The sequence below is a fragment of the Aulonocara sp. 'chitande type north' Nkhata Bay genome, linkage group LG13 (genome assembly GCF_057382095.1).
Source record: "Aulonocara sp. 'chitande type north' Nkhata Bay isolate Kocher_YH1m ecotype deep benthic linkage group LG13, A_spYH_male_GT1.1, whole genome shotgun sequence".
NCBI classification, from domain to species: domain Eukaryota; kingdom Metazoa; phylum Chordata; class Actinopteri; order Cichliformes; family Cichlidae; genus Aulonocara; species Aulonocara sp. 'chitande type north' Nkhata Bay.
The window spans coordinates 28087149-28108777 of record NC_141356.1 but is presented as its reverse complement, the minus strand read 5'-3'; the positions used below and the strand labels follow the sequence as shown (position 1 = coordinate 28108777).

At 40.5% G+C, this 21629-nt stretch overlaps 3 protein-coding genes across 8 annotated transcripts; all 3 read right to left on the bottom strand.

Moving 5' to 3' along the window:
* Window positions 1–420: 420 nt before the first annotated feature.
* LOC147316298 (neuropeptide Y receptor type 4-2-like) lies at window positions 421–12157 on the bottom strand. 3 transcript variants are annotated; one of them, XM_086259695.1, is made up of 3 exons: window positions 12025–12157; window positions 5534–5598; window positions 421–5460 (listed from the first exon to the last, which is right to left on the bottom strand). In XM_086259695.1, the coding sequence occupies exons 2-3, from the start codon at window positions 5557–5559 to the stop codon at window positions 4188–4190; spliced, it is 1299 nt and encodes a 432-aa protein (XP_086115821.1). In that variant the 5' UTR covers window positions 5560–5598; window positions 12025–12157; the 3' UTR covers window positions 421–4187. The 3 variants fall into 3 exon arrangements, with proteins under 3 accessions (XP_086115821.1, XP_086115822.1, XP_086115820.1); XM_086259696.1 differs by having other exon boundaries at window positions 421–5437; window positions 12025–12098; XM_086259694.1 differs by having other exon boundaries at window positions 421–5598; window positions 12025–12102.
* Window positions 12158–12329: 172 nt separating this feature from the next.
* LOC147316297 (beta-microseminoprotein-like) lies at window positions 12330–14492 on the bottom strand. The gene is made up of 4 exons (XM_086259693.1): window positions 14423–14492; window positions 13135–13240; window positions 12789–12891; window positions 12330–12570 (listed from the first exon to the last, which is right to left on the bottom strand). The coding sequence occupies exons 1-4, from the start codon at window positions 14423–14425 to the stop codon at window positions 12450–12452; spliced, it is 333 nt and encodes a 110-aa protein (XP_086115819.1). The 5' UTR covers window positions 14426–14492; the 3' UTR covers window positions 12330–12449.
* A 616-nt stretch (window positions 14493–15108) lies between these two features.
* On the bottom strand, window positions 15109–21567 carry LOC147316296 (sphingomyelin synthase-related protein 1-like). Of its 4 annotated transcripts, none has more exons than XM_086259689.1 (6): window positions 21414–21567; window positions 18560–19183; window positions 18297–18392; window positions 18091–18208; window positions 17764–17914; window positions 15109–16908 (listed from the first exon to the last, which is right to left on the bottom strand). In XM_086259689.1, exons 2-6 carry the CDS (start codon window positions 19177–19179, stop codon window positions 16604–16606), a joined length of 1290 nt encoding a protein of 429 aa, XP_086115815.1. In that variant the 5' UTR covers window positions 19180–19183; window positions 21414–21567; the 3' UTR covers window positions 15109–16603. The 4 variants fall into 4 exon arrangements, with proteins under 4 accessions (XP_086115815.1, XP_086115816.1, XP_086115818.1 ...); XM_086259690.1 differs by having other exon boundaries at window positions 18560–19180; XM_086259692.1 differs by lacking the exon at window positions 21414–21567 and adding an exon at window positions 20977–21123 and having other exon boundaries at window positions 18560–19180.
* Between the last annotated feature and the right edge of the window lie 62 nt (window positions 21568–21629).

Sequence of the window (21629 nt, the reverse complement as noted above, 5' to 3'; positions counted from 1 at the left end):
TACAAAGGGTTTACTAAACCGCGTGTGTCCTTTAATCACAGTTTTTATTCGGTTAAGCTCTGCAAACGCTGAAAATATACTGCTAATCCAAAGAAGACGAGTGTTATGCGGTACCGTTATGATACAAAGTATGAGTTTGTGCCACTTGCTGTTTTGCTCCATGAAGAAAACTCACGATTTAGCCTGCCTAATTAAAAAAATAAATTAATTCAACAATCAGTTAATTTTACTTGATATGCGCAAAGAAAAGGTAGCCATCAGATTTTGTAAGTTACTGCTTTTTTGTTTATTGTGTTGGTTGTTTATGTACACTCGTAAGTATAATGCAAAAATAAATAAGTTTGATGAAATAAAAGAAACAAAAAAATCTTTTTAACAATTAATATATTTAATCACAAAATTGAAAACTAACAAGGAAGATAAATAAAGACAATAAATAATAGAAAGATTGTTTTAAAAAGCAGCTTGCAGGTGAATTACATATAAATTCATGACACATGATCTACACTATGTTGGCTTATCTGCATTGACATGCTTATGAATTTTAGTGACATCCTCCTCTTAATCCATAGGGTTTAATATGATTGCAGCTATAATACCGTCAACTCTTCTGGGAAGGCTTTCCCTAAGGTTTAGGAGTGTATTTATTGGGATTTCTGAACATTCAGAAATCTGCAGACTCCAGAAGTGCATCTGTGAGGTCAGACAATGATGTTGGACAAGAAGTGCTGGTTTGCAGCCTCTGCACTAATTCATCTCAAATGTGCTTTGCTGGGTTGTGGTCAGGACAGGCCAGTCAAGTTCTTCCACACCAAACTCGCTAATCCTTCGCTTTGTGCACTGGTGTGCAGCCAGGTTGAACCAGTTTGTTCCCACAAAGGTATGAGAATGAAATTGTCCAAAAAGTCTTGGTATGCTGAACCGTTTAGAGTTCCTTTAACTAAGGGGCCGATCCCAACTCCCAAAAAACAACTTTACACCATACACCCCCCCTCAACCAGATTTTACACTTGACACAATGCAAAAGTACTGTTCTCATGGCAACTGCCAAACCTAGACTCCACCATCCGATTGGCAGATGGAGAAGCGTGATTTGTCACTCCAGAAAACACATCTCCACTGCTCTAGAGTCCAGTGGCATGTTTTACACTGACACTTTGCATTGCACTTGGTTATGTAAGGCTTGGATGCAGCTGCTCAGCTATGAAAACCCATTCCATGAAGCCCTCTACACAATGTTTTTGAGCTAATCGTAAGGCCACATGAAGTTTAGAGGCCTGTAGGGACTGACTCTGCAGAAAGTTGGCGACGTTTGTGCACTATGTGCCTTAGTGTCCGTTGACTCAGCTCTGTGGCCTACCATTTTGAGTTGCTGTCATTCCCAATCCCTTACACTTTGTTATAATACCACTAACAGCTGACTGTGGAATATTTAGTAGCTGGACTTGCTGCACTGGTGGGATCCTATCACAGTACCATGCTGAGTTTCAGTGAGCTCTTGAGAGTGACCCATTCTTTCACAAATGTTTGTAGAAGCAGTCTGCATGCCAAGGTGCTTGAATTTATACACCTGTGGCCACGGAAGTGTTTGGATCACCTGAAATCAATCATCACAAGGGGCGAGTTAATACTTTTGGCAATGTAGTCGAAGTTAAAACAGACATTTATTTGAGATATTAGTTGTGACGCTTTCAAGGAATATAAATTTATTAAATTCACACATAAGTAAGTCTCTAGATAAGACACGTTTAAGTAATCCACATGCAGGCAAAACTTAGCACTTACTGCAACAACATAAACATACTGCCTCAACGAAACAAGTTATTTAACACATTTTGATGTAGTTTAAATCATGCCCATGCACATTTGATGTCCAAGCATTTCAATATTTACTGAACCCATCAAAAATAAATTAAGGCCTGCAATTTAACAATGTATATAAGTTAGTAAGTTTCAGTTTTATTTGTCACTTCAATCACAGAACAAAACCCTCCTTGTGTTTTATTCACCATGAAAGCTAAGACAGAAATTTCACAGGGTTGATACTATGAATATAAAAGACTGAATTGTACTGAAATACGTGAAATACAACGGCAGGGGGTCTCTCATAAAACAGTTTGTTACATAAGCGTCTAATATGTCTCAAAATGGCACACCGTGCAGTTCCACAATAAATGAAATGAACATTTATATTTAGGGCCTGTGCTACCACCACAACTGGTAGCACAGTCTCTGAAACAATCTCTGTTACAAACAGTCTCTGAACAGTTCACAGTCTCTGAAAGTGTATGGAAGGATGAGTAGAATCCTTATGAGAGGCATTCCGTCCCACCGTGTAACACATCACTTCAAAGTTTACTTTAGGCATTTTGTTGGTTTGAGGTCCGGTGAGTCTGAAGGCCACAGTATGGTCACACATGTTTTATACTTAATAAACAACTAATATGATTCAGCAAAGGTTTTGACATGTCACAGAAAACAGGTGCAAAAAATAAAACGAATAATGACTATTCTTGGTGTCTGATGGCTCATTGAGACACCTGAACTGAACAACCCCAACCACACTGGTCCTTCTAAAACATTGCAATACCTGTCAAATGACCACTCATGCCTTATAAATATATCGGCATTTACTATGGTCCTCCACTCTTTCATTCTGTTTTCCCTTTATCTCTGGTCACCACTGTAGGTGTTGATAATACTGCAATATGGATTTGTTCTATGATTCCAGCATAAATTTAAAGTGTTAAAATGTTTAACTGGCAGTAATTCTATAAGTCACAGTTAAGCTAACACCCGCTGGATTTATGTCATAATAACAGGATACAGTAAGATAGTATATGGCATGAAGCATGAAATTCTGAAAAAGCAACAGTTAAGATTAAATGCACCTCCTTTTTCAGTGTCTTTATAGTTGCAGTTTGCTCATAGTAAGACACGGTATGAAACACTTCACTTTAAACCACTGACAAAACGTTGCACTTTAAAGGTATTTTTTGTTATGCAAATGTTGACTACAATTTTCACCACTGCAGGCAGCATTTTACCAGTGGGTGTGTTGAGATTTTTTCTTAGGTGTTGTGCATTTCTTTTGACGTGATATTTCTTTTAACCCTTACTTTAAATTCCTCAAAAAGTTTTGCTTTTTCCGCACCACCATTGTTTATAGCAGCGATTCCCAAAGTCAAGAGTGCTTCAGCCCAATTAAAAACTAGAAGATCCCATGGGGCACACCCATTTTAAAATTTCACTTCAATTAAAATACAATAAAAAGAGATGTATTTCCTTGAAAATGTTATTCAAAAAACATAAACAGGCTTTTGGCTAGAAATTGCTAAAGTTACCAAGTCATACGTAAAATACTATGGTCAATATGGGACCCACCTGCTACTGGGATATAAACTTCAATACAAGAGAAGCAAATATAGGTTGGATTAATAAGTAATATAACAAACTAACCGCATCTTATCATTTTTATTCACTTTTTAAATAAATAAATCCATTTTACGGAATTTCTGTACCTGTAGTACACTCGCAGCCTATTGTGGCTCCAGCCCACACTTTGGGAATCTGTTTCATAGTAATGCGTCAATGACTAATGCCTGTTTTCTACAAGTACCTGTTTGACTGGACTTGACCTTGTTTTTAGGGTTTGTCATTAGGTGCAAATGGAAAGGTGAAACCCAGCAACAAAAACCAACACCGTGGTTTCCAAGTCTGAGAAAAACCCATAGACTTATAGACTTATACCACTATTTCGATGTCCTCCATCGTTGTTGTCTTTGTCAGATAACAATGACGTTGTTATAACGACCCCATGCACATTGAGGTGGAAATGAGAAACTGAGTATAGCAAAGTTGAGTTGAGCCAAAGTTGTGGAAACAAGGCTTCAATGACTTGCTGGGCTGACTGATTGCACCATGTTATGTTACATACTGGTATCATACAAAAGTACAGTTTCGTCCTAGTTTAAGTTCAGTTAATATTTATTTAACACAAAACATAGATTTTTTTTTTACATAAACTTGTGGTGAACTTTTTTTTTAAACATATAAATTTACAATAAATAGCTTTAAGCTGCTTTTTAAATGGATCTATTGACATTAAAGTAAGAACAAACAGCAACAGTTTGTCTTACAACTGTACAGTTTACGTAAGAAGGATCCTTTAGGCTGAAGCATCAGTGTCACACAGAGTTGCTCCTGCAGGTTAGAGGCACAGAGGTATGGGACACTTCAATGTGCACAGTGGACATGGGATATTGCTCACACTCTTCCTCTAGTGGGAAACAGCGGCAGTGTAGGAGCACCTCGCTCACCTCTTGCCTAAAGTTGGAGTTCAGGAATCCGTAGATGACGGGGTTAATGCAGGTGGAGGACATGGCCAGCAGGTGGCAGAGGGAGAACAGCAGGTTGTGGTAACAGACGGGCAGAGCCTCCTGGTTCCAGTCTGACACCACGTTGAAGATGGTGAGTGGAAGCCAGCAAAGGGCAAAGACTGTTATGAGAGCAACCAGCATGATGTTGATCCGGCGGCTGTGGGTCATGCGCTGGCACTCGGGGGTCCGGGCGCGGTCCAACATTTCTTTGCGGTGACGGAGCCGCACAATAACTCTAACATAACAGAGCAGGACCAAAAACAGTGGCCCACAGTACTGGAACAGCAGAAGCCATGTGGTGTAAGCGACCCTGTGACCCTGGGATGGCCAGTGCTCCACACAGGCTTCCATATGTGAAGAGGTGGGGACGTAAGAAAAGAGGGAACGGTATGAATTTTGAAGCGCAGACAGGTTTTTGTATGTATGAGTAGGAGATGTGTTGAGATAAGCATGAGGAAAATCTTGGTCATGTACCGATGACACGGGCAGGATTACATTGGTATAGGGCTCATTTGTGAGCAGCTGAAAGGCTAAGAAAGGCAAAGATGTGAAGCAGGCCAGTATCCAAATGAGAACAATTGCCATGTAGGCCTGAGGAACACTTGGTTTCCATCCAGAGGGGTTAATGATAAGCTGGTGCCTTTCTAAGGCGATAAACACTAGAGACAGCACTGACACACTCACAGAGACACACTGGATGAATGGCACCAGGCGACATAACAGCGAGCCAAACACCCAGTGGTCCATGATTGTGTATATGACAGTGAAGGGGAGGCAGAAGACACATACCAGAATGTCAGAGAATGACAGGTTGCAGATGAAAATGCTGGTGACATTGACCTTTTCTCTGCGGCGAGCAATGATGCAAATGAGGCCAATGTTGCCCACCAACCCTAGCACCATTGTAACACTGTACCAGGCTACAAGGCATGCTGTCAGAACAGGAGACATGTGGCACTGCTCATCATGCTCCAGAATGGCGAAGTCTGAGAGGAGCTGGGTCTCATTCCCTGGCCAGTCCTGTACAGACCCATGGCTGGCTCGCTCTTTCTCCCAAGCTGAGGATTGTGGAGGGGTGGAGCTGTTGAAGATCAAAGGAAAAGGTGACGCTGACAAAGAAGACTGGGTTGTGTTGCCACTCAAGGACATCTCACCAAGACTGAAGTGTCACCAGCACCATGGATCAAACTGTCCATCCCAGCCCTCTGAAAACATGCATCTGAAACAAAGAGAGAAATCACAGATTCATGAAATGCATTTATTCTACTGCTCTTATACTATAGAAGTCAATTAATGTGTGTATGTAGGAGTGATACTGTTGCTATAAATGAAGGAGAACTAAGCTGATCCTGTTTCTAAAAAATAGAAACTACATGTGTGAGGAATTAGTGCCTGATAGAGTTGAAGGAAGTTCAATTATATGTACAATAAATGTTTGATGGGGTGGAACCATCAGCGTAGCTTTGTGCTGAACATTGGGGGGGAGGGGGGGCAAGACAGCAAGATCTCTGTCTAAATAAATAAATAAATCTGGGTAAATTCCCAGATGATTAAATATGCTACTATATTGCTGGTAATACCTGAAATGAGTAAAGAAAATCAGCCTATTTATGCAAGATAATTCATAATTTTATTGGTGGTGGTGGGGGGGTTATATTGGTTGCGTCTGATTATGGTAAATGGCCTGTATTTATATAGCGCTTTACTAGTCCCTAAGGACCCCAAAGCGCTTTACATATCCAGTCATCCACCCATTCACACACACATTCACACACTGGTGATGGCAGCTACATTGTAGCCACAGCCACCCTGGGGCGCACTGACAGAGGTGAGGCTGCTGGACACTGGCGCCACCGGGCCCTCTGACCACCACCAGTAGGCAACGGGTGAAATGTCTTGCCCAAGGACACAACGACCAAGACTGTCCAAGCCGGGGCTCGAACCGGCAACCTTCAAATTACAAGGCGAACTCCCAACTCTTGAGCCACATTATTGGGGGGTCATAACCCCTCTAACCCCCCTGGAAATTACGCTCCTGGGTGGAACAGTGGTTAGCACTGTTGCTTCAAGGCAAGAAGGTTGCGGGTTCAGGCTGAGGCCTTTCTGTGTGGAGTTTTTTATGTTCTCCTGTGTCTGCACGGGTACTCCGGCTTCCTCCCACAGTCCAAAGACATGCAGTTAGTCAGGTTAGGTTAAATGGTGAATCTAAGTGATGAGAACATGTTTGTCTGTCTCTTTGTTAGCCCTGCGACAGACTGAGAACCTGTCCAGGGGTTGGTAAGCAAAAGAAAATGGATGAGTGCGTTACTATGAAATGTTTTACTAACATTCATGGGTCCCCAGAGCAGAAATCCTAAACACTATGATGACTCATTGGCAGTGTTGGGACTAACGCGTTATTAAGTAACGCGTTACAGTAACTACGTTATTATTGTGGTAACGAGCACGGTAACTAGTTATTATGCCAAAATCAGGAACGCGTTACTCGTTACTGGGATTTAGATAGGGTCGTTACTCGTTACTTCGTGTGGTGGCTATCGCGGAGCTTCCAAAGATTCAGTAACATTAGCAAGTGGTGGAGGCAGCAGGTGGATGAAGGAAAAGGGAGGCAGAAGGAAAAGAGACCCGAGGCGGCCGCCGGTCCAAGTAACTTCAGGTAAGAAGTTATGACCTGCAGTCTCTCTGGGTCAGATATGAACCAAGTTTAGGTGGAGTTTATTTTCGTTATTCTGACTTTTTCCGTACTGCGTGCTAGCTAGCATGACGGAGTTTCTATGCAGCTGGGTGGGTGCTATGAAGTTAATGATGTTGAACTTTATTTTGTTCATAAGTTATTAGAGTTGCCAACCGTCCCGCCTGGTATTCAGAGAAAATATTACGCGTTTCTTATTATTGAGGTGAAAAGGAACAGTTTGTCCCGTAATTCAGCTACAATGGAAAAGGCACAAAGCTGGAGTTATTCTGTGTCTTTGCTGCACAGCTGCCTCTTCTCCTCTCATTCTCCCACCTCCCTCTCCTGTTTCTACTTCAATCATGAAAACTGATCAATGATCAGCTGATCGGCTCTCTTGTTTGTTTATCGCTCACTTTGCACCGAAAGAGGAAACCAGCGGATGTCGTGCTAAACAACAGCAGCACGTTTAAGCTTGATCAGCTGTTGTTAGAATTTATTTAATATTAATTTCTAGTATCAGCTGATGTTTGCTGGAGCCACAGTTCAAAAAAGCTGCTGGTCATGATGTCGGTTTGGTTATCTGGTGAGAGGGAAACATGAAGATGAAACCAGGAGATGTCCTTACTGGATCATCAGAGCTGTGATGGAGAAACAGGTTTACCTTTTTGGTGACATGAATGAGTTGAAGGGAAGTTATGAACTGTTTCTGAGAGACAAATAACCCCAGGATCCTTTTTTAGGTAGCTGACAGCTGGTAACTGTGCAGGTGCGGATCTAGCAAAGTGTTGCCAGGGGGGCATGTAGGGCATTAACAGGGAGAGGTGGGCACAAGGAAATACTTTTCTTTCTTATTATCATTTAAAATGTCTAGCTTTTAAAAAATAATTATCTGAATCTTACAACAAACGATTGATAGATTGATGCATATATACCATCAAAACAGTGTACATCACTGTCACAACAGTGTTTTCATTCAAAGGCTTTAAGATTTTTCCTATAATGGTGGGCCAGTCTCTAGTCAAAATACCCGGGCCAATTTTCTGTCCCAGTCCAGCCCTGTATGCAGCTCATCTGCAGTCTGGTGTTGCCTACATCTTCCTATTCAGAAGGCAGAATTTCAGAGTTCTGAGTACAATCGAAAGCACCACGACTGCAGTTTTTGTGTTGGATGTAAAAGGCGCACATGACTCTGTGACGTAGGCTAGAATCATGGCAACAGTCAACGACGGTCCAGGTGTGGGATTTCTCTCGTGGAAATATGCACATTATCTTTTCCTTTCTATTGGTAGGTGGCACAGTGCACTGTGGCAAGTAAGCAAGCTAGAAGACTGGCAACGTTATGGAAGAAACACATTAACAAGAGAATTCTGAGTAAAACCAAAGTTACTTTCCCTAGTAACTAGTTACTTTGAAAGTAACGAGTAACTTGAAGTAACTGAGTTACTTTTGAGAGAAGTAACTAGTAATGTAACTAAGTTACTATTTTAAAGTAACTTACCCAACACTGCTCATTGGCTAGTTTGCTGACTTCAAATTCGTAGGGGCTCTTTGGTGTAGCAAGGATATCAGGACTGCGAGTAATGGATGGTCTGTGTGAGTCATTGCAGTCACTTTATGGTCAATCTGTGTCTACACAAGATTCATTCAGGCCCACTACTGAGTCGTATATTACCTGACATTTTGGAAGTCCTCAGATCCCACTAAACAAGTAGTATTACATTCACTGGCCTCATTTATTAGTTACGCTTTGCCAGTACAAGGTTGGTCCCCCGTTTGCCTTTGGAGTGCATTAATTCTTCATGGCAGAGATTCAACAAAGTGCTGGAAAAATTCCTCAGAGTTTTGGTCCAAATTAACATGATAGAGTCACACAGTTGGTGCAGATTTTTTGGCTGTGCGTTTATCTTCCATTCCACCACATCCCAAAGGTGCTCTATTTCTGAAATGATGCATATTTCTGCTGTAAGCAGCCATCTGAGTATAGATGCAATATGGTCATAAAAAACATGATCATCAACAATACTCGGGTAGGCTGTACTATTTAAATGATGTTCAGTTGGTATAAAGAGGCCCAGAGTGTACAAAAAAATATCCCCCAAGTCATTATTATGCAAAATTCTGACCCATCAAATTTTTTTCATCAGACCAAGCAACATTTTTCCAGTCTTTTCCTGTCCACTTCTGGTTAGCTTGTGTGAAATGTCAGCTAAGAAGATTCCTTGCATTCCTCTTCTTAGCTGACAGGAGTGGCATCTAGTGTGGTCTTCTGCTACTGCCTATACCAGGGGTAGGGAACTCCAGGCCTCGAGAGCCGGTGTCCTGCAGGTTTTAGATCTCACCCTTGATCAACACGTCTGAATCAAATGATTAGTTCATCACCAGGCCTCTGGAGACTTCAAGACATGTTGAAGAGGTAATTTAGCCATTTAGACCAGCTGTGTTGGATTAAGGACACATCTAAAACCTGCAGGACACTGGCTCTCGGGTTCCCTACCCCTGGCCTATACGCTTCAAGGCTTGACAGGTAATGTGTTTAGAGATGCTCTTCTGCATAGCTCTGTCATAAAGAGCGGTTATTAGAGTTACCGTTGCCCTTGGCAATCTGGCCATACTCCTTTGACTTTTGGCATCAATACGACATTTTAGCCCAGGCTTTTTTGGGCTGTTCTCTGAAAACTGTAGAGACAGTTGTGTAGGATAATCCAAGCAGTTTCTGACACAATCAAACCAACCCTTATATCAGCAACAATCATGCGACATTCAAAGTACTTTAAATCATCCCATTCTAATGCTAAGGTTGAACTTCATATCTATATTAACTAGCGTCCATGTGACAGCTGATTATATTTGTGTTAACAAGCAGTTGAACCACTGTACCTAACAAAGTGGCCAGTGAATGTTTGTACATTACAAAAGGCAAAATAGACTTGATAAAATACAACAGAAGCTGTGCTTGTGTAGACAGGTGAGTTGGTGAAGATAAGAGAGTATGTGTTCTGTCAGTCCTGTGAGACAGATGACTGAAAAACGTGCAGAAAAAATGCACGTGGTGGAGACAAACTGTCAGGACCAACGACTGCTCTTGCGATCCTCCACACTTTAAATCCAGATGTTGAACATTATAATTATTAAACATCTAGATTTATCTTTGTCTTAGATATCAGGTTGACTGCAGTCCTCATGTAAGAATGACACCTATATAAAAAGGAAGAAAATATGAAGTGCTTTCACAGTTTAAATAACAAAAGACTTTGAGTACAGGTGATAAAAGGTGATAATTACATTCTTTTGTAAGCGACTTGGCCTCACACTAATAATTGCTGCAATTCCTTGTCCAAAAATCAACAGTCAGGTCTCAAGACTGAACATAAAAAGCTAATGATATCAAAATGATTATGAATACACAGACTTAGATTCATTTATTTTAATGAAAGGGTATGACATTGTCATGATCCTAAAAATGGACTGTAGCCATCTTCCCTGGAACCTCTGCTATGTGCCATGAAAACCATAAGAAAACGAGACTGTCACTTTCCATTAACAGCGCACACACTTTGCTATCAGTCACTTCACCCTGCATCATTACTAACCTACTGTGTCAGTGTGTTGAGTGAGCTGCAGGCAGGGTGGCACAGCATCGATCATCCTTTGTTCGGTGAGGAAAGGCAAGTGTAATGTCACCGGTAACTACATGCAACAAATAACTGCAACAGTGAGTAGAAACCATGTACAGCAGTAGTAAGAAAAGGAAATATTGAAAACCAACAGCCATTTTTAAACCGCTAATGCTGCAATTGTGCGATGCTGTGGGGAACACATACATCAAGTAGTTGTGTTAGTGTGTTGGACACACTGCAGCGCTAAGTCTCTGCATGGTAAGGAACACTGTGACCTGTCTCCACTTGACCCGTCATATTATTCTTATCTTTGCCTCAAAAAGTGCCCTCCATCTCAGAGAAAATAGATGAAACAGAAATGAAGGCAAGGCTGTAATTTTCCTTGGAGAAGCTTCACCTTTTTATTTTTAAAAAGACATTGTACTGTGCAGTGAAAGGTGGATTCCACATATACCTTTTAAGCAGCAATCTTGCACTTAATCTACCTGCTAAAGAGTGCTGAGGGTAGTGTCATATAAAGGTAATATTTCTGAGAAATGAAAAATAGTTTATTATAGCTGAACACTGCACTTGATTATAAAGGTCTGACATGTGCTATTCCAAAGGGATGAACGATTTGGTTTTGTTTTTTTTTTGCGTGTAATGAATCTGTACTGCAGGTAAAATGCATTTGAAAATGAAAATAAAGATATATGCTTGACTGAAAAACAAAAAAAGCCCAGTCTTTCAATTACCCCTCTGCAATCACAGGTTGTGTTTCTGCTTCACTTCTTACCAGTACAGCCACTTACTAGATTCTAAAAATTTCCTAAATCCAAAAGAATAGTCCAATATGTGTGTGCAATCGATACAGCTGCTCAGAGACTATTTTCTTTCATATTGCCTTGTGCCGGTGATAATCAGGGTAACGGCAGCAGGCACTGTGCAGTGTGCTCAACCTGAGCTAAGCCTTGTTATCTGCTGGAGGTGTCAGGGATTGTGGGTGACACCTCTCAAATCTACTACAAATACTTTCACAATGTGGTTCTCTTTACATTTCAACAAAGAACACGAAATATGAATGCAATGTTGTTCCCCTGTTTGCGTTTTCTTTTGGATAAATACCACCAGACATGCGTGCTGTCAGATGCTTTTGTTAGACTGTATAATTGAAAAGATATTTGTAGAAGGAGAGACCTACATTACACCTGCTTACAGTCTCTGGACACTGCAAGCTGACAGTCTAGAAACAATACAGCATTCATTTCATAGCTGATTGAATCCTAATCAATACTGATTTCCCTCGACAAAGATGATGAATCCATTCAATACATCAATATTGCGTGTTTAAAAAAAAGAAAGATAAAGGACTCACGTGATGGTTTAGCTGAAAAATGAGTTTCAGTGAAGCCAGGATGAGAGAAAATGATGCTCTGAACAGGTGTGAATCCTCAGGGATTAGAGTTGGAGAAGAAGCTGTGCACTATAACAACCAAAGCGATTGTGTCAGAGGCAGCAGCAAGAGGAGCACAGCTATAATTGTGCTTAGAGCCCCTTCAGGTGCCAAAGACCCTCTGAGGACCGTGCTCTGCTGTCACACAGTGGTGAATTTATTCAATTGCATCCTGAAAATGAAACCAGCTGCAAGTGCTGACAAGAAGACACTGAAGACTCAGGAAGCAGAGTTGAACCGAATTTATTGATGAAGAGCAAGTTTGATAAAGTGGTCATCTTTGTTCATTGGTAATTTAATGTCATAATCTAGACCCAGTCTGGATTTTAGTCGCCTTTAGAGTGTATTCAGATAGGGCTGCACTCTTTTTCATTGTCAGACTTCATCACCACCTTAACAGAGCAGGCCTTCTCATTCACAACCAGCTCACACTCCTCAGGAACATCTACAGTGTTTGCATCGGGGATCCTATGATACAAAAAGAAAAAAAGAAACAATAATAATCAAAAACAATCTCAGGGGTTTTGTTCATTTAGTAACTCTAAAATTGGAAGTTATCATTGTTAAAGCCTAAAAAGAGAACTTATCACAGTCCTACGAGTAAGAAAGCTGAGAGAAAAGAGGTTTATTTGTTTAAAGAAAAAATGCCTTAATGATTAAAAAAAACAATAATGTGGAAGTCTTACTTGGTACAGCAGCTCAAACCCTCGCTTGTACAAGAGCAGTCCATGCAGTCTCTCACCCATGCAGAGTCAAAATCATGCAGCTCTCCATCCTTATCCACACACCCTACATGTAAAGAAATGAAAACACAGCTCAACTCAAAGGAGTTGTTGACTTACTTACTCAGAGGCACTCCTTACTTGTGTTTAAGCATCTATTAGTGTATGCATAGGTGTGGTTAAGGGATTAGATGTGGAATAAATGTCTAATATCTGTAAATCATGACAGAGAAACCTTTCCCCCACACCCAGTGTCCTGCTGCACTGCTGCAGTATTGTATCTGTACAAGAAAGGTCTCATGTGACTCACCTTTTGGAGGGTTATTTGGATCTTTGACCTCTAACTCCTCGAAGAAGCATTGAGAGTGACAGAGCACAACGAGCCCCAGCAGACAGACAAACACATGTAGAGAGGACTGAAAGAGAAACACATTTCATACTAAAGTAATTTCTATCCTTTTAAGACCTTTAACATGACAGGAAATGGCCAACTACTGCTTCGACTAACAACTATTCTGTTCAGTTGACACAGTGTATACACAGTTGTACCTTATATCTTACATAACCCGAGGCGTGTGTAAATATAAAATATAATTCTGAAAAAGCAGAATGATTTGCAGGTGTCATAAACTCAGTGTTTAAACTAAGATATTTTACTAATTCATGAAAATTATGAGCTTATTTTGAATCTGAATTGACAGTACCACATCTAAAAAAAAAAGTAGGTACAATTACTAAAAAGAAAGTCAAAGATTTGTAATTAGGTTCATTGGCAACAGGTTAGCAACAGGACTGAGCAGAGGTTTACCAATCTGCAAAAATCTGCCTCTACAAATTGTGGAAGAATTTCAGAATAATGTGACCCAACATAAACTGCAAAGACTTTGAATATTTCATCATCTACAGCACAAAACATCATCCAAAGATTCAGAGCATCTGCAGAAATCTCTGTGCGCAGGAGATACGGCTGAAAACGAATTCTGGACGTTTGATCTTTGGTCCATCAGGCAGGACGAGATTAAGAACAAGGATGAATCTGTCACGGAAATCCCTGCATGGGCTCAAAAAAAAAAACCACTTCCAGAAATCACTGTACAAAGTTAACTGTGTCATCCACAAATGCCACTTAAAGCTCTATCATACAAAGAAGAAGCCATATATGAACATGATGATGAAAAGCCACCATCTTCTCTGAGCCAAAGCTTATTTAAAAAGGACAAAGTGAACCAAACTTTTGGTCGATCAAGAAATATTTTTGTGGACTATAGTTAAAAAAAAGAGTGGATGCAACACAGAGATAAACAGGGAAGCTTTGGTACCATTAAATTAATTTTAAAAAATGTTAAATTTTCTCTTTTTAAACACTGGTATGATTTACATATTCTATGGTGAATAAAACATGGGTTTATGAGATTTAAAAATCTGTTTTCTTTTACATTTTATAACATTTTTGGAACTGAGTTTGTGAAATATATACACTCTGACAACAATTACGTGATTGAAATCTCATAACTATTCATATTTACATTTATACTGAAAGTTATTTTAAAAAATAGCTGTGATTAGAGAATATATAAAAGAAAGTGTAAAATACGTACCATCCTCAGTTATGATGTATCCCAGCCAACAGAAAAACTGTGTGTGAAAATTCGGTAGTCACGGATTTTATTAAGGTGTGACGCCCATGTATATCATTATGATAATATTTAAACAGTGATGAACGTTTTTTATCAAATATTTGTTTTAAGGTGGAGAAGACCAGCAGGTTATGTTGAAACTGCAATGGTTTGTTTCTTCTCACGAATCAAACTCAAGCACAGTGAAAAAGCAGCCGTGAAATAATTAGTCAGAAAAACAAAAGTTATTTTCCTTGTCTAGCAACTTTTATTCCTGAGCCAAAAGGCAGAGATTGATTACTTGCATCGATAAACGATACACGTTGTAAACAGTTAAAGAGATAAAAGTTTGGATCAGACCTGCCAGAGTAAACACTGCACTTTTGAACCTTTGCTTAAAAAAAACAAACTGCTTTTAAAGCTTTATAGGCAACAGATGATATCTCCATGTTTCTACAGTCACCACTTAACAATCAGTAAAAAAAAAAAAAAAAAATCATGACAGAGTATCAAACTGGGATAAAGAGACAATTACACATATAAGGTTTAATGTGCAAAATATACATTTTTTGCAATGAATATTCACATACTTTATTGAGTTTAACTCTGAATATAGGGAGCTCTATGTCAGTGGTGAGTTCATCTTAGTGCAAGTGAAATAAAAGACATTTTTTATGTTAGTGCAGAGGATTTTTATTTTTTTTTGCACATCTAAAGAAACGAGTGCTCCTTTGGTAGCAGCTATCCAACAGGTGTCAGATATGTTTGCAGCAAAGCCTGAGCTCTGAGGCATCACCACCTCAACTCCCGAAGAGGCACAACTACAGTATCAACCCACAGCTATCTCATTAGATTTCTGCTGTAATTATCAAGTACCACCAAAAACCCAAACCACCACCGAACAGTAAACAAACCCAAAGCAGAAGCTAAGAATGACAAAAGTGATCATTTAAAGGCAAATCTTCAAAGAAAATAAATGTACCTGCATCGCTTAGCCAACAAATAAATCTCATTCTTTTCCTTTGGCAGTGTGCAATTACATTTAAAGGTACTGCTCAACATTTTGAGACAAACACTTATTCAGCGTCTGATATAATGTACATATGAAACTGACTTTTTGGAGTCGTGTGACCGCTAACCACGTGATGTTAACTTTTGCCATTTTAGACATGTGACAATATAGGCCAAGTAAATAAGGCCCCACTCTCACAGGTGTAGAGAACATTCAGTGACCCGACCCCCACCAGTTACTAGGGAAAAACGAGTAATCCCCTACTGGTTGGCAAAAACCTCTTTGAGATTATTTTGATTCCCCATAGTTACGTAGCATGAAAACAGCAACTTGTCTGCAGTCACTCACCAACTGCTCTCCAAAAAGTAGTTAAACTGTGAGAAGTCCAACAAACAGAGACTATTTGACTTTAAAGTGAAAGCAGAAGTTGAGTTTTAAAAATAACATTGTAAACTGTGAGAAACAGCTTTTATTTTGGAGACAATCTCCATTTCTGGTTTGCGCTACACTTTTTCCAAGTTTCACTACCACTCAGTGGTTAGTAAGAGAGTATTTCCACTTAAGTTGGTATCTTCCATGCTAACTACAGACAATGATCTTCTTGCAACCACGGCAATCACAGGGTGAATGTATTTTTCTTAGCAACTGGTGGTTGTATCATGTCCAACATGGTGAGAAATCTGTTGTCCTGTGAGAAACCTCTATAGTTAGCAGCCAGACAGCATAGCTTAGCTTAGCGTAAAGACCAGAAACAACCAACGACATTTATCCAAAGTTAAAAAATAAAAAAATAAAAATCCAAACAACAAATATCAAAACATCAGTATTACTAAAACTTGATGTTTATAAAAGAGTTTATCATTTCAAATGTGCTGGTAGTGTACCCTTAAACAGACCCTGGTCAACTATACCCCGGTTTCCAGTCCATGTGCTAAGCTTAGCTAACTTCTATGTTGACATTTAGCTAACTTCTATATTGACAGCTAATCTAACATGTAAGAAAGTATTGTTCCACAACTGTCACTTTTATCAGAGAAATTAATCAAAGAGAACATGTTTTTAAGTTTTTTTGTATAATAAATTATCAAGTTTTTTCACTAAGGCATTCACATTAGAGTCCCATGCATGTTTCCACTACTGTAACTTCAACTTTATCCAATCAGAGTTTTCATGAAGGCCGGTTTACTGAAGGGCCAGTGATACTGGTTGGGGACGGGTCCATTCACGTTGCACTCAAAAAAGGAGAACATGGGGAACCAAATGCGTGCCCTTCGGCTATGCTGGTAGGCACGAGTGTTAGCTAAGGTGTGATAGTAGAGGAAGAGGCGGGTGGTGATGTAGAAGGCGATGAACACGTCGATGGAGTAGTGCTCGTGAGCAGCCAGGATGAAGAAAATCCCAAACAGGTTTAACACCCAAGATATGGTGTGAATCAGATTCCATGTTCGTGGAGTATCTGCAATTAGGAAACATAATTATAAGACATGCTCAGTGTATTTTATGTATATCCAAAGCTTGCAGACATCCTTGGTACTAGTTTATTTTGAGCTGGACAGCTGGTATGAGATATTTGTGCTGATATACTTTGTTGTTGCCAAATGTGCCACTGTGCATTTTGTCCAGACATATCCACTTTGGTCTTCTCTATCCAAAAGACATTTTTCCAGAGGTTTTGTGGTTTGTTGAAAGGAAGTTTTCAAAGCTTAACATTAATGCCATGTTCTTTTTAGGGAGAAGAGTCTCGTGGCAACTCTTCCAAACAAGCCATACTTGTTCGGTCTTTTTCTGATTGATGGACTTCAAATAGTTTGGAAATGGACTTTAACTGCTCCCAGACTGATGGGCAGAAACAACTGTTTCTGATACATTTCATGTTTGGCATTGTGTTAACACTTGTCTAAATGCTCCAAATCAACAAACAGCCGCTGCAAACCTCTACTGTGATAGAGGTGCTCACACTTGCTGATGATCAGATATTACTTACACTTGTTTCTACTTGTGGTCTTGATTCCTATGACAGAGGTAAGCCTGTGCTTAGTTGTTTTATGCATTACTTCTGCATTTTGGCTTATCTATTGTTAAATAAATAATGACATGAGGTGTATTTAAGGGAATTTAAGACCTGCTGAGGAACAGGTGATTTATAAAAAAAATTAAGTCCCAATACATAAAACCTTAGAGTTAAAAGAAGGTGTACTTTCCTTAATTATAATCACATCATTTCTTTCCTACTAGTAAAAATACAAGACCTAACAAGAAAGTACACTCTCACTAAACTCATTGAAAGCCGAACAAAATAATTAATCCTCACATTCAGTCACAAAGAAGTTGAGCATCGTGATGACAACAGTGTGCCCACTGAACATGTAGTCTCCACAGGTTTGCACGCCTGTCAGAGTCATCCCAAATCCACTCCAGATTGTTAGAGCCCTCTGTATCTTTCCCCAGGTGTCACCATATGTCTGAGGGACAAAAAAAACCCCTCCAGTAATTAGTCATGCTGTGAATCACAGTGGCAGCTGTTTATTAGTTATCACCGCAGTACAGCTGAGTGATCAACTGAACTGTAACACTGCCAACAGCAATGAGAATAAAAATTAAAAAAACTCCAGGAGGAAAAATGATTTGCACTTCCCACCTTGCTGGCACACTTCAGGTGCTGCCCTGGCACAGAAAGCGAGGTGGCAAACATGGTGCAGCAACGAAGCAAAAACACCGTTCCCATTAAAGAACACAGCCGTCTGAAGAGGATGGACCTGAAACACAGACGCACGCCCAACTCAGTGTAATGTGATGGCAGCAGCTAGGAATGTGCAAACTGCAGAAACGGGACCTATGGGCTACCTGTGTTTGTGAAGGAGCAGGATCAACAGAAACATGTAACATAAGATGAGACCACAAGCTTCAGCCATGGCAAAAGCCCAAGGAATTCTGGGTACACTGTTAAGAGTACAAAAACATGCATATCAGAAAGCAGATAAGATATGAGTGCAGCTCAATGTGTACGTGAACTATGGAGCTTACGTTGCTCAACAATCCCTGGAACCACCATATAGATACTTATCAGTGCAAAATATGCAAAACATATAAAATATGCAAGCTTGTACCTGTCCAGGAATATATCAGGCAGCGGTGGGTATGTCCTCATGTCAGGGACGCGCTCATGTACGATGACCATGACAAAAGATGTGAATCCAAAAACAAGAAAAACATATATGGAACTGATGACTGTTTTCCAAACCTCTGGGTCCAATCTACCAGCTAAGTGCTGCCTACACCTCCCGTTGGAGTGTGTGTGACACAGCACCTCTCCTGAGCTGTATCCAGATCTATTGCTGTTCCTTGACCGCAGCTCAGTCCCGTTACACAAGCGATCACCTCCATTACACCCGTCAGCTCCATCGCAGCTCCACTTGACCCCAGTAGTGCCTGTGGAGAGCCCGGCGGGAAGACTGTCCGAAGGTGAGAGGCCCAGCTCCTGTAGCTGGGCCTGGTTTTTTCTCTGGAGCTGGCGGAGGGCTATGGTTAGCCTTTTGATGTCTCCCAGCACCGTGAGGCCCAGAGGAGGACCCCTCAGGTCGGCCTCAGTCAGAGCCAGCAGACTGAGGCCGTCCAGGCGGTGCTGTGTGCACAGTAGCTCCACGTACTGCCCAAAACCTTCTTCCTTCAGCCACTGGGCCACCTGCTTACAGCTCCAGGCACTCACATCATCTTCCGACAGTGCCATGCTGCTGCAGAAACAAACACTGTTAAGTAACGTGGGGTATGACAGATAAAAAAATAACTGAAATTACAGCGGCAGAGAAAAGAAGTATGCACACGCACACACACTGATGTTCTGACTGATCAAAGGGTGCTGTTAACAATTCTCTAAAGCTTGATAATTAAGTGCCACGTCCTCCTCTGCATTTTGATCACTTGATTTCATAACTGTTCAGTGCCATTCTTTTAATGCAAAACTGCCTGAAGCTCACCCACTGACACTTCTACTCAATTTGCATGAAAATTAACACGAGCACTTTCCCCGCTGTTCATATCATACAGCGCTGCAGTTATATAAATTATTCATAAGTTTGCTGATTATTCTCCACAGTGTAGCGGTTTATACATTCGAATAACAAGCGAGAGATCGCTGGTTTGATCCCCGGGAAGAGTCATGAATCTCTTTGGTTCATCCAGAAGATCATCTGGGGTGTAGATCTGCCAAATTAAATATGCGGAAAAGCCCGCTGTGGCGACCCGTTATGAATGACAGAGCAGCTGAAAGTAGCTTCTTTATTCTCCAAACCATTCATGTTTTTTTTTCTTTTTTGGCATGAAATTTGATTTAAAAAAAAAAAAAAAAAAAAAAACAGCATCAGGCACAGCAGCATCTCAAACAAAACAGTATAGTAACCAAAGTAAAACTAAATGAGAGCAAATTTCAACAAATTTATTGTTTCTTTAGTAAATATATGGGTTAGAGGTCTGTTATTTTTGTCACAGATAAGCATATCCATCATGACTTCTCCAAAACTGGGATTTGTAATCCAGCCGTCCCAGAATTGAAGCCACTTTGATAATTTAGAGATTGTTAGATGGACAAAATGAGTCCTTTCAAGGTCAAGGCAAATTGTTATTGCCGTATTTTACAGTTTTCACATTTTTGGTCACTTTAACAATTAAAAAGTCATCATTTTTAATCAGTAAGTGCAGGGTTAATTAGCCGAGGGGTTGGCTGCCTGCTTGTGCTCTTATTTAGTGAAACTCTGCAGTGCACGCTGCAGCCTGCTTAGCTGGTTTTGCCTCATCTGTGTTCAGGTCAGTGACTGTACGTTAGCACTTTGTCCTGCTTTAGCCAGGACAGAGTGTCCCACCTAAAGCAGGAATTCAAAACCCCAAAACAGTGAGTCACTAAAAAAAAACCACAGGAGACTATAATCAATCTTTGCTTTGCAGTTCGCTCATTTCTGCCCTTTGAACTTCTGACAAGCTCACCACTGTACAGCTCCACTCGTACTCCAAAGGTCTACAAGTTCAACCAACATGGCTGTAGTACTGTACCGATGGCCTGCCTGCTGAGTCGACACTATATACAGCCTTGAAATTTTTATTTTGTACTGAACCAAACCGAGAAAATCCAGGAATAATTCTTTTTTATCATGATGTTAAACAGGCTCATTATGGAGCTGACTGATTGAATGATTAGCTGATCAAGCAGCAAAAAATTAACTGACAAAATTCATCAAACAATCCCTCTAAGAAGCAGAAAATCTGGTAGAGTTTCTGGAACGTGCTGTACATTTTTTCGTAATATATTCTGACATTTTAACAGCTAAACATTTATGACAAGATTAATTGATTTAAAAATAAAACAGCCTAAATACTAGATTCTAGCCTCAAAGCTTTTGTTGGTGGTTTCTGAATTCCGCCTTCAGCCTGACAGCCACACCTAGTATGACATCACTCCTCTGACACTGGTTCAGTTTGGCACTGAAAGTCACCGCTGATGAAAATCCCTGAAACCTACAAGCAGCTCACTCACCGAGGCGTGTGCAGATCTGCTCCCTCAAAGAGAAATAAGTTATTTTTAACTAGCCTCGAGATTTTACTGGCAACATCCCGCAGCTACTTGGGATATAAAAGTGCCATGTCAGCTTGTTTGGCTGGCTTACAGTGAGTCACAGTCAGGCAGTAGGACACAGCTCAGTGTGTGTGTGTGTGTGTGTGTGTGAGAGAGAGAGAGAGAGCGAGAGAGAGAGAGAGCGAGCGAGAGAAAGCCCTTCAGTGTGTGAGAGAGACAGAGGCAGCTCAACAAAGAGCTCATAGTGTCTTTTCACCGCAGAGGCTACAATGTAACGTCAGATTGCAACATTTCACTACTAGCTCAGCAACTTTCTTCACATGAACAAAAATGTTCAACTTAGAGCACACACGTCACAGGAAGTCCACTTTATTATAACCAATGATCGTCTCACTTACCAAACATCCACTGTCACTGCGCTGCTACAAGGTGCGGATGAGCCGTCTGTTTACTCCACCGCTCATAGGAGTATTTCACAGCCAACATGCTTCGGACTACTAAGCAACAACAAACAGGAAGAGGCAACAGCAAACAAAAAGCAGCCAAGAGGAGCAGGATGCTTCCTGCGAGACTTCAGCTCAAAGGACACTGACATCTGCTGGTTACACTTGGAA

Coding starts and splice junctions, on each gene's coding strand:
- LOC147316298 (XM_086259694.1), bottom strand. CDS start 5,528: ATGTCCTTGAGTGGCAACACAACCCAGTCTTCTTTGTCAGCGTCACCT.
- LOC147316297 (XM_086259693.1), bottom strand. Junction 12,892..13,134: donor TCCAAATAACCCTCCAAAAG/GTGAGTCACATG, acceptor CTTTACATGTAG/GGTGTGTGGATAAGGATGGA. Junction 12,571..12,788: donor GGTTTGAGCTGCTGTACCAA/GTAAGACTTCCA, acceptor TTTGTATCATAG/GATCCCCGATGCAAACACTG.
- LOC147316296 (XM_086259689.1), bottom strand. CDS start 19,179: ATGGCACTGTCGGAAGATGATGTGAGTGCCTGGAGCTGTAAGCAGGTG. Junction 17,915..18,090: donor ACCTGAAGTGTGCCAGCAAG/GTGGGAAGTGCA, acceptor TTTGTCCCTCAG/ACATATGGTGACACCTGGGG. Junction 16,909..17,763: donor CAACTTCTTTGTGACTGAAT/GTGAGGATTAAT, acceptor TCCTAATTGCAG/ATACTCCACGAACATGGAAT.